The sequence below is a fragment of the Aulonocara sp. 'chitande type north' Nkhata Bay genome, linkage group LG5 (assembly GCF_057382095.1).
Source record: "Aulonocara sp. 'chitande type north' Nkhata Bay isolate Kocher_YH1m ecotype deep benthic linkage group LG5, A_spYH_male_GT1.1, whole genome shotgun sequence".
Lineage (NCBI taxonomy): Eukaryota > Metazoa > Chordata > Actinopteri > Cichliformes > Cichlidae > Aulonocara > Aulonocara sp. 'chitande type north' Nkhata Bay.
In genome coordinates this window covers 36,083,549-36,096,687 of record NC_141348.1, presented here as the reverse complement: position 1 = coordinate 36,096,687, position 13,139 = coordinate 36,083,549, and the positions used below count along the sequence as shown (strand labels likewise).

Below are 13,139 nucleotides of genomic sequence, written 5' to 3'. Positions count from 1 at the left end.
CTACACCCCGTCTTCCACTTTAACCCTTCATCTGTGCCCCCACCCTTCTAGCAGGCAAAAGGAAGGCAGACATAGGAAAAGTGAGTAATGAGATCTTGTTGGGGTGTTGTGTGTTTTTTTAAAAACCCTCTGCATTCTTTAAATGCCTCTCGATGTTTAGATTATATGTGCATTAAAAAAAGTGGTTCAGTGCTTGAGATATCCTTTATAGCAGTGCTGTATTGTGTGAAGTGTTTTGGTGATCACTGTTCATTATTTCATCCATTCTCTGACTGGGCAACAATGTCTGTTTGAACTGTGAACCCTGTCTGGACGGGAGCATTAATCCATTCACAATAAAAGGTGATAGCTCACAATAAGCTGTGACATTCAAGTCCTTAATAGGCTTAAAGAAATAGGCCGTGGAGCAGAATATCATACTCGAAACAAAGGTGCAATCCACTGTTATGTTAATAGCATTAATCCATTTCAGTGGCCTGCAGTCCTCACTACTCTGCAAGGCCATCAATCAATGCGAGTCTTGCCAGTAGTTGAGACACCACAGGATACGCTTAAACCTTTCACACTTCCACAAAGTCCTGAAAGCATCTAGCCCCCCTGCAATTTGAGGCTCTTTGCTTTACTTTTGTTTGCTTTCATGCTAGCTCTACTCATGCTCTGTGTGAATTGCACATCTGGAAACACTGGTGAAGGTATGCTAAATGAGTTGTTAAAAAAAAGACCCACCCTAAGGCCAAGAGAAATGAGCAACAATAGTAAGTCGAGGAAATTCACATTCTCAAGGAACAGTCTTGTAACTTGATACCAGCAATGCCCAAATCTCCCTTGTTCTTGTTTTAGCCCATCCTTCCCCCAGTCATTGAATTTCCTTCCTGTAACACCCCCACCCTCTGCAGACCTCTATCAAACATTGAGCTCAAACAGTGGGATGCTGAGGTGGGCAATTGGCTCCTTACTGTGAGCCCAAGATGAGCTTTTGGTGAAAACCTCAAGAAAGAAAGCAGTGGTATACCGATGGCCACAGCTGTAAGCCATCCACCCCAGTAAAATATTAATTACACTGTTAGCTAGTTAAGTATTTCTTCAACTTGAGTCCTAATGAATCACAACTTGAGTAGTCAATGACAAGGAACAGATTTTACATTTTCCCCTCCACAAATCACAACAGGAACAAAATTATAGTTTTTCTTGCCCATTGTATATGTTTTCTTCTGTAACGTTTTATCCAATAAAGTTGACCTATTTCCAGTCATTTAAAGTCCTACATTTTATACTTTGTCTGTCATAGGGAGTTTATTCCCAGTTCAAAAATAATCCTTGCATTTTACGCAGGGCTTGGTGCAGCCCCTCAGTTTATCAGCTGTTTAATAAAACCAGTTTTAGCGTCTCGCTGTTAATGCTCTTCTCTAACGTTCTTCAGTTTGAGAAGCTGCACCTTTCAAACAAAAGGTTTAAACAGATGATTGTTGGGGTTGCTGTTCTCTCTGACATTGTAGTAATCTAATAGTAGAAAAACACTTTGGCATGTAGCATTTAGAGCTCTATACACCAAGCTTTTGGCTCACAAGGATTACTTGTTGATCTAATTGCTAGAATCTTTGGATAAAGCAAAGCCTATAGGAAATGTCCAGGGTTCAGAGAAACTAATTTATAGTTTTTCTGAACCGTGTGTGTGTGTGTGTGTGTGTGTGTGTGTGTGTGTGTGTGTGTGTGTGTGTGTGTGTGTGTGTGTGTGTGTGTGTGTGTGTGTCTCAGTCAGTCTTGGTTGTAAGCGCATTTTCAGATGTCATATTCAAGTTTTTGCTTTTTAATTGTATAAATCATGTGCATACGCCTCGGAGCATGTGTGTTAAATGCTCTCTGAAATGTATGATGCACTGTCTCATGGGCAGAAATACTTTGCTTGTAGTTTCTCACAGTGAATCCCCTGTAGATATACCCTGTACTTTAAAGACCACAAAAATCTCAAGCTGTTGCAAACAATTTTGTAAAAATGTGTTGTTTTTTGCATTTGTATGCATTCTTTTCATTTCTATTTTTCTCATTTTATTCAGTCAACACACACTTGCTTTCACATATACTCACCTCCTTTTGCAATCAAACACAGTAAAAGAAAGCATGTTTGTCTTTTAGGCATATGTTAGACTAAATCATTGTTGGTAGTTAATTTCTCTTTTGTTAATGGTGTTTGTGCTGAGGAAGGTACATTAACCTGAATTGAACCTGCGTCAGAATTTCACTTCTTTAAGGTGTTTCAGAGGCGTCAGTGGCGTTTTATCCATGCAAACTTGCTTGGTTGTTAATTGAATGGCTTTGATCACTGAGGCTAGTCTGGTGAATCAGATGAGTACTTTAAGCGGCAGATCCTCTTTACTTACTAGAGATCATATTAGAAGGATATTACCTGGATTATATTCTCAGAAGACGTGCTTCTGAGATTATAAGAAAGCCTCTTTTAGCCTCTTTAAAAAGACAGAAGCTTTCTTTATAGTTTTGTTTAAAATGCGAATCTCAATGGTTGACTACTAGGAATGTTTATTTTATTTTGTCTGAGAGCACAAGAACGCAGGGTGTCCACACGCAGTGGCTTATTTGTGTGAGCTCAGGCAGAGTTCTGAGCAGGAAGCTGTAAAATGGCAACTCACCTAATGTTTTGGGAAACACATTTTTTCCACCCATACATAATTACCAGCTCAATTTAGGAGATTAGTAGTTCTGTTCTGACTTTAGTCACAGAAACAGCTGAAAAGCAATTAACACACTTTGTAAAATGAATTAAAGGATTTATTGTAAAACAAAACAAAATAGTGTGTTCTTATTTTAATTTAAATTTATTTATTTGTACAAACATGCAGTAACACACAGCCACAAAAACACATACTATGTAATGCAGATTTTATGGCACTTTGAAAATGTGAGCTATAAAACCAGCTTGGCTACCTAGGAGGGAGTCTGTCTTGAAGTGATTTCATGAGTGCAGGAGAGAGGGAAGCTGAGAAGGAGGGAAAACTTTGGGAGGAGCAGAAGTGGGTGGAGATTTTGTTTCAAACTCCACCAAATTTGGACTGTTACCTCTCTATGCTGAGCAACGAGAGCCGTGCAGACAAATAACAAAAACAGTGTCACTCTTCCCAAAATGAAATATGCTTTCATTCGGGGCATTTCAGGGATGCATCCATGTGGCTGGGCTCAGTATTTCAGAAACTGCTCATCTGCTGGGATTTTCCCCTCTCTAAACTCTAGAGTTTAAAGAGAATGGTTTGAAAAAGAGAAAATATCCAGTAAGTGGCAGTTCTCCGGGCAAAACTGCTTTGTTGATGTTAGATGAGAATGGCCAGGCTGCTTCAAAGTGATAGACGGGCAACAGAAACTTAAATAGCCACTTGTTCCAACTGAGGTATGCACCTCAGTTCAATCCTTGAAAGAGATGCAACAGTGGAAGACCACACTGGCTGTCACTGCAGCTAAGACCTGGAAACTTAGGCTAAAGTGTGCAGGGTCTAGTCTGGAGTTTTCAAATATAATGCAAGTTGTTTAATTTTTTTTTTTGTTAACTGTCGATAAAAAAAGTTACATCCTTACATTCTATAAAATTAGCTGAAATATATTGTCACATAATTACTAGTTAACAATAACAGAAACTGTAACCTATCCTATCTTGATGTGAACACACATTCAGTCTTTTTTTTGTTAACATGTATGAATACAAAGCCAACAAAAAACAAAGTTAAAAACCAGAGAGACCCTTAAAGTGATAGAAATGTGGAAAGTGTGGAACCACTTACAGGTAGAAATGGAGTCTGCGAGCCCAACTGCTCATCATGCCTTTGATAGCTGTTAAAGAGACGCTGGGGTCAGCATTCACTCAGCTTTAACATCACCATCACCCAGAGTTCTTAGCTAACTTTGTGTCAGCATGGAGTCTGTGCAGCTATTTACAAAGGAGCTGAAGTTGTGTTTGCAGTATGATGCAGTTTTTCCTGTCCTGCTGAAAATGCTATTGTCCCTTGGTTTCATAATAAAAGTAATGTTCATGTCTCTCTGTTCAAATACTCCTGAAATACTTTTTTTGATTTCTTTTGAAAAATTTAAAGCTATAAATCACTCCACCATTTTCCTCTTCCTGAACACAAACTGAAATCAGCTAACTGAAGTGCAAGTACGCAGGAAGAAACGAGGATGCCCCCCCCCCCCCCCAATTTCTAACCATCAGATGTGCAGGTGGTTGAAGAATCTTTGTTACACAAGTAAAGACAGAGCTGTAGCCTTAATTGCTGGAATTTGTTCCAGTCAAGATGTTATATTACTGTTTCTCTAAAATATGTAATGTGATTATAGGAACACGTTACTTTGGAGCATGCTACACCAAACACTGAAGGTGGCTGAATCATGTGCTTGTTGTAACATATCTGCTGAAATGTATGCTCATCTCTACCATATTTCTGTGGTATTTGCTTTTTATATACTTTATATTTTTCTGCTAAAGACTGCTGCAGCCACTGTTGATGTGGCTGCTCAGTGGAAGTGTGTGGGCAAGTAACATTACCAGCACATAGCCAAAGCCACTGTCAACACTCTCAGTATGTTTTAGCTACTCTAGGGTGTACATAAAGCAGAGTTTCCAAATGTTGTATATCATCTACTAACCCAGAAAATGAAATAAAGCCTCTGTTAAAGTTAACTCCACTGTTATTAGAGCGCTGCAGTGATGAGAGGCGGTAAGACACTGTTAATTATATTGCATGGATTTGTGTTTTCTTTTATTTTGTGGGACAACAAACAATATGTGCAGCATTTGGAAATCATTTAAACTAAAACTTGGGCCTGTTGAGAGGCCAATTGGCATGCGCTTCATAAGGGCTACAGCGACGTGTTGGAAATCTTACTTCTCACATATGCAGAAGTGAAAGTCTCTCACTTTTATCTAGGTTAGAAGTATAACGTCTACAGATTAACCGTAGGGTCTCTGATTGACCAGTCAAAATAGCTTCACACAGAAAAACAGTTCATCACAAAAATTAAAAAAAATCTGATACTCACTGAAGTTGTACTGAATTTTATCATTGATTATTTCTTGTTTTTTCTTTTCTTTTCCCTTTTTGACATTTACATGTATGTTGCTCTACGATTTACATATCTGGCTTTGATGCACAGATTTATGCACACCGTCTTAGTTACCCAAAAGACCTCATTAATTGTATTTATTAGAGTTTGAAAATGATGTCATTTTTATGTATTGAAAAAATGATCAGTGATACAGTTGTCCCAATTTATACAATTTATACCTTCACAGTACAGTTGCACTAGTTTCTCTTCTCCCTGTCCTATGAGTGCTCTTTCTCAAACAGACATAGGTGAAATGAAATCTTTTTAGTTGCATTTATTGCAAATTGATTTGTTACCATGCCAGTGAAAGTTTCCCATGAGTTTATGTTAAACTCAAGATAATAAGATTTAAAAAGTCAGAAGGGGAAGCTTCTTCTTTTCTCAATCACTTCTGTCATCCAAAGATTCCTGACACATGATGCCATAACCACAGAACAAAACAGAATTTAATTGAATTTACTAGCGAACTGTCAAATTACCTTATATAATTTTTGGACTCAGAATTGGAATAATATTCAGTCAAATTATTAGATGTCTTTATTTCCTAGTCCAGTTGTCGTCAACTACATTTGTCCAAGAGACAGAATTTTCTCAGCAGGCACTGTGAGGGGCCAGATGCTGTTTTAAAATAAAATGAATATTGTATCCTAGGTAATATATTATTATTTGATTATACTAACTTTCCTCCTAGGTTTATGTTAGCCTTCGTCAATGTTAAAAGACTCGCATTACTTATACCGCAGAAACCCACCAGAGGGCGACTGCAATATTTTAGGCTTCATATTTATGAGGCTGTCAAGCACATGCAGTGTTGTAGTTTATGGAGTACACTGGCAGGAGAAAGGCCTTCTGAATGTATGTCAAGCATGAAAAATGGCACTCTTGAAGAGCCTTAATAGAAAGTTGATGCAGAAAACTGCAGATTTAATGAAGACTGGTCTAGTGAACATGTATACATGGTGTTAGTGTTCACATTACAGCTATAGCATACGTATAAGACCGTCTCATCCACTCAGAAGTTGAAAAAGGAAAAAAATTATTTGCATGTTTGCAGTATTTATGAAAAGCTGTTATATTTCCGGTATTTATCTTCGATGTTACTTTGACTTGTTTCCACAAAGTGACTTCCATAAAGTGCTTTATGGAAATGATTAGGGTAGATAATTTGCAGATTTTGCATTAATATTTAAAGGTAGTTTTAGTTTCATTGACCAATAACTTTCATCATAGTTTTTGTCAACATCCTTTGTCAACAATAACTAAATAAATGCTGAAAAAAACATTCTAATTGAGATCGAATCAGAACTAAGTTGTGTAAAAAGGAGGGAAACAGTTTAACAAAAATAAAAATAGACTTAGGCAAATATATTATTTTAGTTTAAGTTGTGATTTAAACCAAATGATCATTTAATCCAGTTTTGTTATGCTAGTTTATATGTTTATATGTACTTTGTCAAGACATACAAAGATAACTACTGTGAAACGTTAGGACAAACCTTCTCATTTAAGGTTTTTTCTTTATTTTGATGACTGTTTACATTGTAGATTCTCACTGAAGGCATCGAAACTATGAACGAGTACATGTAGTAAACAAAAAAGTGTGAAATAACTCAAAACATGTTTTATATTTTAGATTGTTCGATAGCGACCCTTTGCTTTGATTACTGCTTTGCACACTCTTGCTCTTGGCATTCTCTCAATAAGCTTTGTGAGCTTGTCACCTGAAATGGTTTTTCAACAGTCTTTAAGGAGTTCCCAGAGAGGCTGAGCGCTTGTTGGCCCTTTTGCCTTCACTCTATGGTCCATCTCATCCCAAACCATCTCGATTGGGTTTAGGTCAGGTGACTGTGGAGGCACTCCATCATCCTTCGTGGTCACATAGCCCTTACACAGCCTGAAGGTGTTACATGATGTTACAATCTTTGAATTGGCCCCTTGATAGTCCAGCAACTAGTGATTACCCATGTAATTGAAGGTGTATATGCAGTCCAAATTTTTCACACAGCAATGGATTCAGAAGGAGTCCAGCTCTGGTACCCCAGTTGGCCTGTGGAGCGTGTTTTATTTTAATTTATATATTATGCCTCTATGTGTTAGCACTGTGACAGACTAGGGACCTGTCCAAAGTGTAAACTGCCCCTCGCCCTATTACAGCTTGGATAGGCTTTACTATTCGGGGCCCTCAAAGCGCTTTACAATTCCACTATTCATTCACACACTGGTGGAGGCAGCTACAGTTGTAGCCACAGCTGCCCTGGGGCAGACTGACAGAAGCGAGGCTGCTATACCGCGCCATCAGCCCCTCTGGCCATCACCAGTAGGCGGTAGGTGAAGTGTCTTGCCCAAGGACACAACAACCGAGACTGTCCGAGTCGGGGCTCGAACCGGCAACCTTCCGGTTACAAGACGAACTGCCAACTCTTTGAGCCAAGATCTGAATGTTTTCAGCACTTCGTTAAATCTGTGCCATTAAGGCAGTTATAAAAACTAAAGGGTATGTGTATATATGTATATGTGAACAAATACAATCTCAGGTGAAAGTACAGTTTTTTGTCACTAATACATGTTTACCCTTTTCTTGTTTCCCATGTCATGTTTTGGAGCCTCTCACATCTACTATTTTCCATGAAAGAATTAATAATCCTTATTTTGTCCCTACCTGTGATGATCATTTTCACCAGAAGATGGCATTAGTAGACTAGTGTGAGGTCCAGATCAACCAAATGGGCTTTAGATCCCTTAATACATCATTCCTTTGCTTTGTGCTTATAAATATATGTATATGTAATATGTGTGTATATTACCTTGAACTATTTTCCACTTTGTCCTATAAAAAGAATTAAGCTGTTAGTTTTAGGTGGCGAATAAGAGAGTATGACTGTGGAGTTGCTAGTGGACAAATGAAAAATTACTTCTGCAAATTGAAGAAATAAAATGTCGTCATGGATGAGCTCATCTAATAAATCGTGAATGAAGCTGTTACTGATAGCAGTTATGGTCCTTTAAGATTTATTCTACACAGTTAAGAGGTTTTTCTTTTCCAAGTATAGACAACTTTTCTTTGTCATGAGAATGAACAAGCATCATTTACATGATTGTGTGCACACTAATAATTATTTAATCAAAGCAGCTGGAGGCTAATGTTTAAAGCACTCAAAAGCTTGAAGGTTGCATTCAAGAGATGCTCAAGGAAATGTGACCCGTGAATCAGTTCTATTAAAGAAAAGTATCTTTATTTAATGAATGGGGTGATCTTATCACCTAGCTGGTGCCTTATCCCACTTTATGCTTAAGGACAGTCCATTAACTATTTACACCTGCTGTGCTGAATTGTTCGCATTTGCTCAAGTGCACAGAAAGTCCAAGGAGGCCTCCATTCAGCATTCCTTCTGCAGAAAGAGCTGTCTTAAAAATCAGCAGTCTGTGCATAAGGCCAGTGTCCTCATTATTTTCTGACTACCTAGAGAAGCTGATGATCTGTCATATTACTTTACCTCAGACTAATTACGTCAATCAGGCGTCCAAGCAGAATGAGATATTATGACAACTTAAGGTTGTTTTTTTTTTAAATGAAAAGTGATTGTTGTCTGATGACAATAGTTGCTCTATAAACTTGTCTTGTACCATCCTATAGCACACAGTCTATCAAGTTGATATCCTGCAGCTTTCTCAGCTGTCAGTAGAAGAGGTCTGAGTCCTAATGATCCTCCTCGAATGTGTGCGAGGGGGAATTGTTGGCAACTGAGTGTCGGTACTCTGACAAGTAAAGAGTGAAAAAGGGCAAGAGTTAGAGCCTGGCAGGTGTACAGAGGACCCTTTTGATACACTGATCATAACCAATATGAGTCCGACAGGTTTGAGTTGTGGAGTCTGGGTATTACTGCAAGCCCCCCACACCTGGTTTCTGCTTGTCCGGAGTTTTGCGGGTTAAACATGAACAATGCTTATAGCAAAGACTCACAAACTTCATATATGCTTGTCACATGCCGTACTACATCACCACAATCACGGTAGTACAAACTGTACTTTAGTAAAGTTACATTAGAGTCTTGAGCTCATAGAGTGATGATTGGCTGTTTTTGGCTCATGGCAGTAGTTCAGACTCCCTGAAACGGCATTGCTTCTTGATTAATTCAAAAAGGGGAAGGAACAGCATTATCATTACTTGATCATTCTCCTCACATTTGTTTTCTAGTTCCAGGGAAAATATTCCAGCTGGAGGCCATTACTCTACAGGTCTTTGCTGATTTGTGAAGTAGGCTTTACCTTTGTTGGGTCTGGAAATACAACACCCTCTTCCTGTGGAACACTGTAAAGCAACACAACCATGAGCATTTAAATTCAACAAAAAATTAACTATCTTTTTAAAATGGTATTCTGATTGCATGACTAAAAATTTCAATCATGGTTATAGGCTTATAAATAATACGATATTTAAAATAATAACATTGTGCTAGTGTTGAAATAGGTACTCTTTTACTAAATAATGGCTTTCATTAAGAAGCAAATCTAGTAAAACACGTATTAAAAACCCTATTTAAAAATATTTTGAGACTTTGCTGGAGGGCTAATATTATCTGCTTGTGGGTCAAACACTAAAAAGGATGAATGATGTATGTTCTCGTGGGATTTGAGTTTATCCCTGTGACATCACCGTCTTGCAAAGCCTTCCCATGAAAAGTCAATAAGTTTAATTATTAAAGTGGAATGCTAATGGTCCACTAATACCATAAAAATAGATTATCCAGTTATGTGTGGCAGAGTTTTGATTGGGTTAAAAATGACTTCACCTCTACCATCAGCAGTATTTTGTCAGAGAAAAAAAAGCACTGTGCAAATTAAGTAAGTCACATTATGATGATTCTGATGTTTCATGTGGTTAAAAATGCAGAACTGTAAACTATGTATAATGAAGTACGATGAAAGGCAAAGAAGTTTAGTTAAATGTTCTTAAATAAAGACAATATTTGACCTATTACAGCCAGGACTTGGGATGTAGTACCCTTTTAATACAGAGAAAATGAATAATCATGTTCAGCCTGATTATTTTAAAAAGAAATGTCACCACAAATTAGACAAAAATGCAAAAATCATTTTCATTAGCTGCGCATTTAATGTATAACAACAGTACAAAGTGAATCTTTTGCTTGCAAAATAGGAGTGTTTTTTATGTACAGTATTTATACAGTAATATATAGTTTAAAAAAACATTACAGCTTAAACATCTGACAGTTTATTGCACAACACATTTATAAATTATCATCATCAAACCACACATGAAACTGATGAATTCTGTCATATTTCAACATTTAACAGGAAATGTACTTATTATTTATCGTAGTTCATCTTGTTCTTGTAGATAACATGATTCAAGGTCTTGTGGGGGATAAATGAACTACATTGGTACGGAAATGTTAAGAAGATAGCAGTAATACTTCCAGAGACTTTATAAGAAGCCTCAAGCATAAAAAGGCATTTGTTTCCTCATTGTAAATTGGTGAAACAACCAATCAGAACTAAAACTGTGAAGTAGTCGTGATGTCGCAGATTTTTTTTTCTTTTTTTTTTCTTTTTTTTTTTACAGTTATGCTGAAGTTTAGATAATTATTTTAAAGTTTAGATATGGCACTATAACTACAGGAGCAGGGGGGGACAACGAGCAATCAGGTAAAGTGTACACTGGAATGCAAAATAAAACTGGAATAAAACGTGAATTCTACGTTAAAGCACGAAAACAGTAAGGATATAAAGCGTCACTAGTGCTGTGAAGCAACAAACAGACTTTACAAGAACCCACTGCTGGACCAGTCACATATACCGTTAATCATATATCCACTCTGTTTAAGAAATATAAGAGCACCTGCTTTACACTGAGCTGAATCCCGATCCAGATCGCCTGTTTTGAAGGTGAAAAAATCAGACTTCAGCTTTTAACCTGCATTTAGTTTCCACATTATGCTCAAAGTGGATTCATTTGGTAAATCAAAAAAGCATCAAGGCCTTTATCTAATCTAGTTTGACCAGATTACTTGACAGGAGCTGCAGGTGTTCTTGGTATCTTGTACACCGAGTGCATTTCAAGTATCACGCTAAATGTAAACAATGACTGATGAGACTGGAAGGGTGGGTGCTGTTGGCCAGGTTAGGCTAATCTGATCCACTTTCAGGCTTATAGCATCATTAATCATGCTTTCTACTGCAGTTCAATTTGGTCCCCACTTATCTCTGAATGGCTGAATTACTGGTCTATTGATCATCACTGTAAAAAAAAATGTCCTATCTCAAATGGGATCTTTTCCGTACAATGGCATGTATTATTAATAGCTTCTACAGGAGCGTTTAATATGAATGAAACATGAGATATATTATATTTGGCACGAAGAGCCAGGGATTGGGTCTGAAAATATCTACACATATTTCAAATTGGAAAGTAATGATGTCTTGGTGTTGGATTATTAAACAGCCAGACCCTAAACCTATAAGCGACAAATCTGTTGTATACTTCTTTCAAAACCCAGTAGTTCAGACAATCATCATTAAATGAAAAAAAATATATGATGTTTTATGATGTCACATATGATGGAAATCCTCAAGCAGCAAAATAAAAAGTAATTTTGCTGAAATCCTAAGTGTTCTCTCTCTTAAGCCTTTAAAAACCCAGAAAAAAGACTTGGTGCAAGATGCACATCTCTGCTCCGAATGGCAACAAATGGTGATGTCACTCCAAGTTTGTGATATGTAGTGCGAATAAGTGTCCTTCATGTTTGACATATAAAAAGAACTTTGAGTCTTGTCCCATTAAATTGGCTCCTGTCTTTGAGCTCCTCCAGTGACTTTTCAAGTTGAGTCATTCTTTATTAAGTGGTGTTCTCTTCAGAGCCATGCCACACACACACTTAGTATAACCACCGACTACAAAGGCAAACCATTACCCAGCGGACAAGAATTGGCGGAAAATTCAGCAGCCGTGATGGCCTAAATCCTCCTTCTCTCTCCCTCTATAGTAGTGTTTTAGAAGTTGGATGTTTGCCTTTTGGAATTTCTTCTGAAAAATGACATTGGATTCAAAAGTCTTGCTTTGGGACGTTCTGCTGTTTGATGTGTGCTGTGGTTTGCGTATGTACATTTGTACCCGTGTATTTATCCACGTGTAACTGTCAGTTTGTATACAGTAGGTCCATTAAAACTGCAGTCTCTCTGTGCACAACAGTTTGTGTGTATGTGTGATATCCGCACATGCATACCAGAAGTCGGTTGATTTCCACATCTGAGAGGCATATGTGTTTATAATTCCCCTGTTATGGTATATTTTGGTGTCTGTGTATCATGTGTGCATACAGAATGTGTTTATGTGTGTATATGGAAGTATTTAGGATCGTGTGTGTTTCTCAGCTCTCTGTGGACAAAGCTGAGATGATCTGCTCCACTTTATACGCCAGCTTCTGCTTTTGGGCCTGTTCATCCTGCTCCAGTGCCTCAATGATCTAAAACACACAGAGATATAGGCCATAAGGACACAAAGCATGTCACCGGTCAGCTGTAGTAAATTAGCACGCACGCGTTATGTCATGGGGTCAGATTTTGTTTTAGATTTTATTTAATTTTTGTTTATGATTGTGTTGTTTCCGTCTTTGTTCTGAATGCATTACTTATGTTTGACCGCGGACTCAACGCTAATAAGTTTCACTCAATCCTTGTTACCTTACTATGTATATATAGTTTGTCGCATAAATTAGTTTTGCACTTTTAGCTGACAACAGAAGCAATTTGAAGACACACTTCGTGTTCCTGGAAATTGTTAGCGGCATTCTCAGTAATTCTTTTATTGGTTAATTGAAAATCACCCAGCATATTATCACAAAATGAATTCATTAAATTCGACACAGTCTGTTTTGTTTTTTGCCCGTTTGATTTCTGCAATCAGCCATGACCTTTACGAGGGCTCAAAATTAAAACCGTGTTTTGGTAAGTTGTTAGCAAACAGTTGCCTGTCCGCACACCCAGCATTCACAGAACAAGACTGGCGTGTATTA

The 13,139-nt window shown here is 37.7% G+C and overlaps 1 protein-coding gene across 1 annotated transcript in view; it reads right to left on the bottom strand.

The window, feature by feature from the left end:
* Nucleotides 1-10,196: 10,196 nt before the first annotated feature.
* The window catches only part of LOC147331167 (plexin-A2-like), an 85,402-nt gene continuing 82,459 nt past the window's right edge, over nt 10,197-13,139 (bottom strand). The window contains exon 32 of the mRNA XM_086293277.1: nt 10,197-12,590. Coding sequence (XP_086149403.1) covers nt 12,495-12,590 — 96 coding nt within the window. The 3' untranslated portion in view covers nt 10,197-12,494. The remainder of the gene's footprint in view (nt 12,591-13,139) is intronic.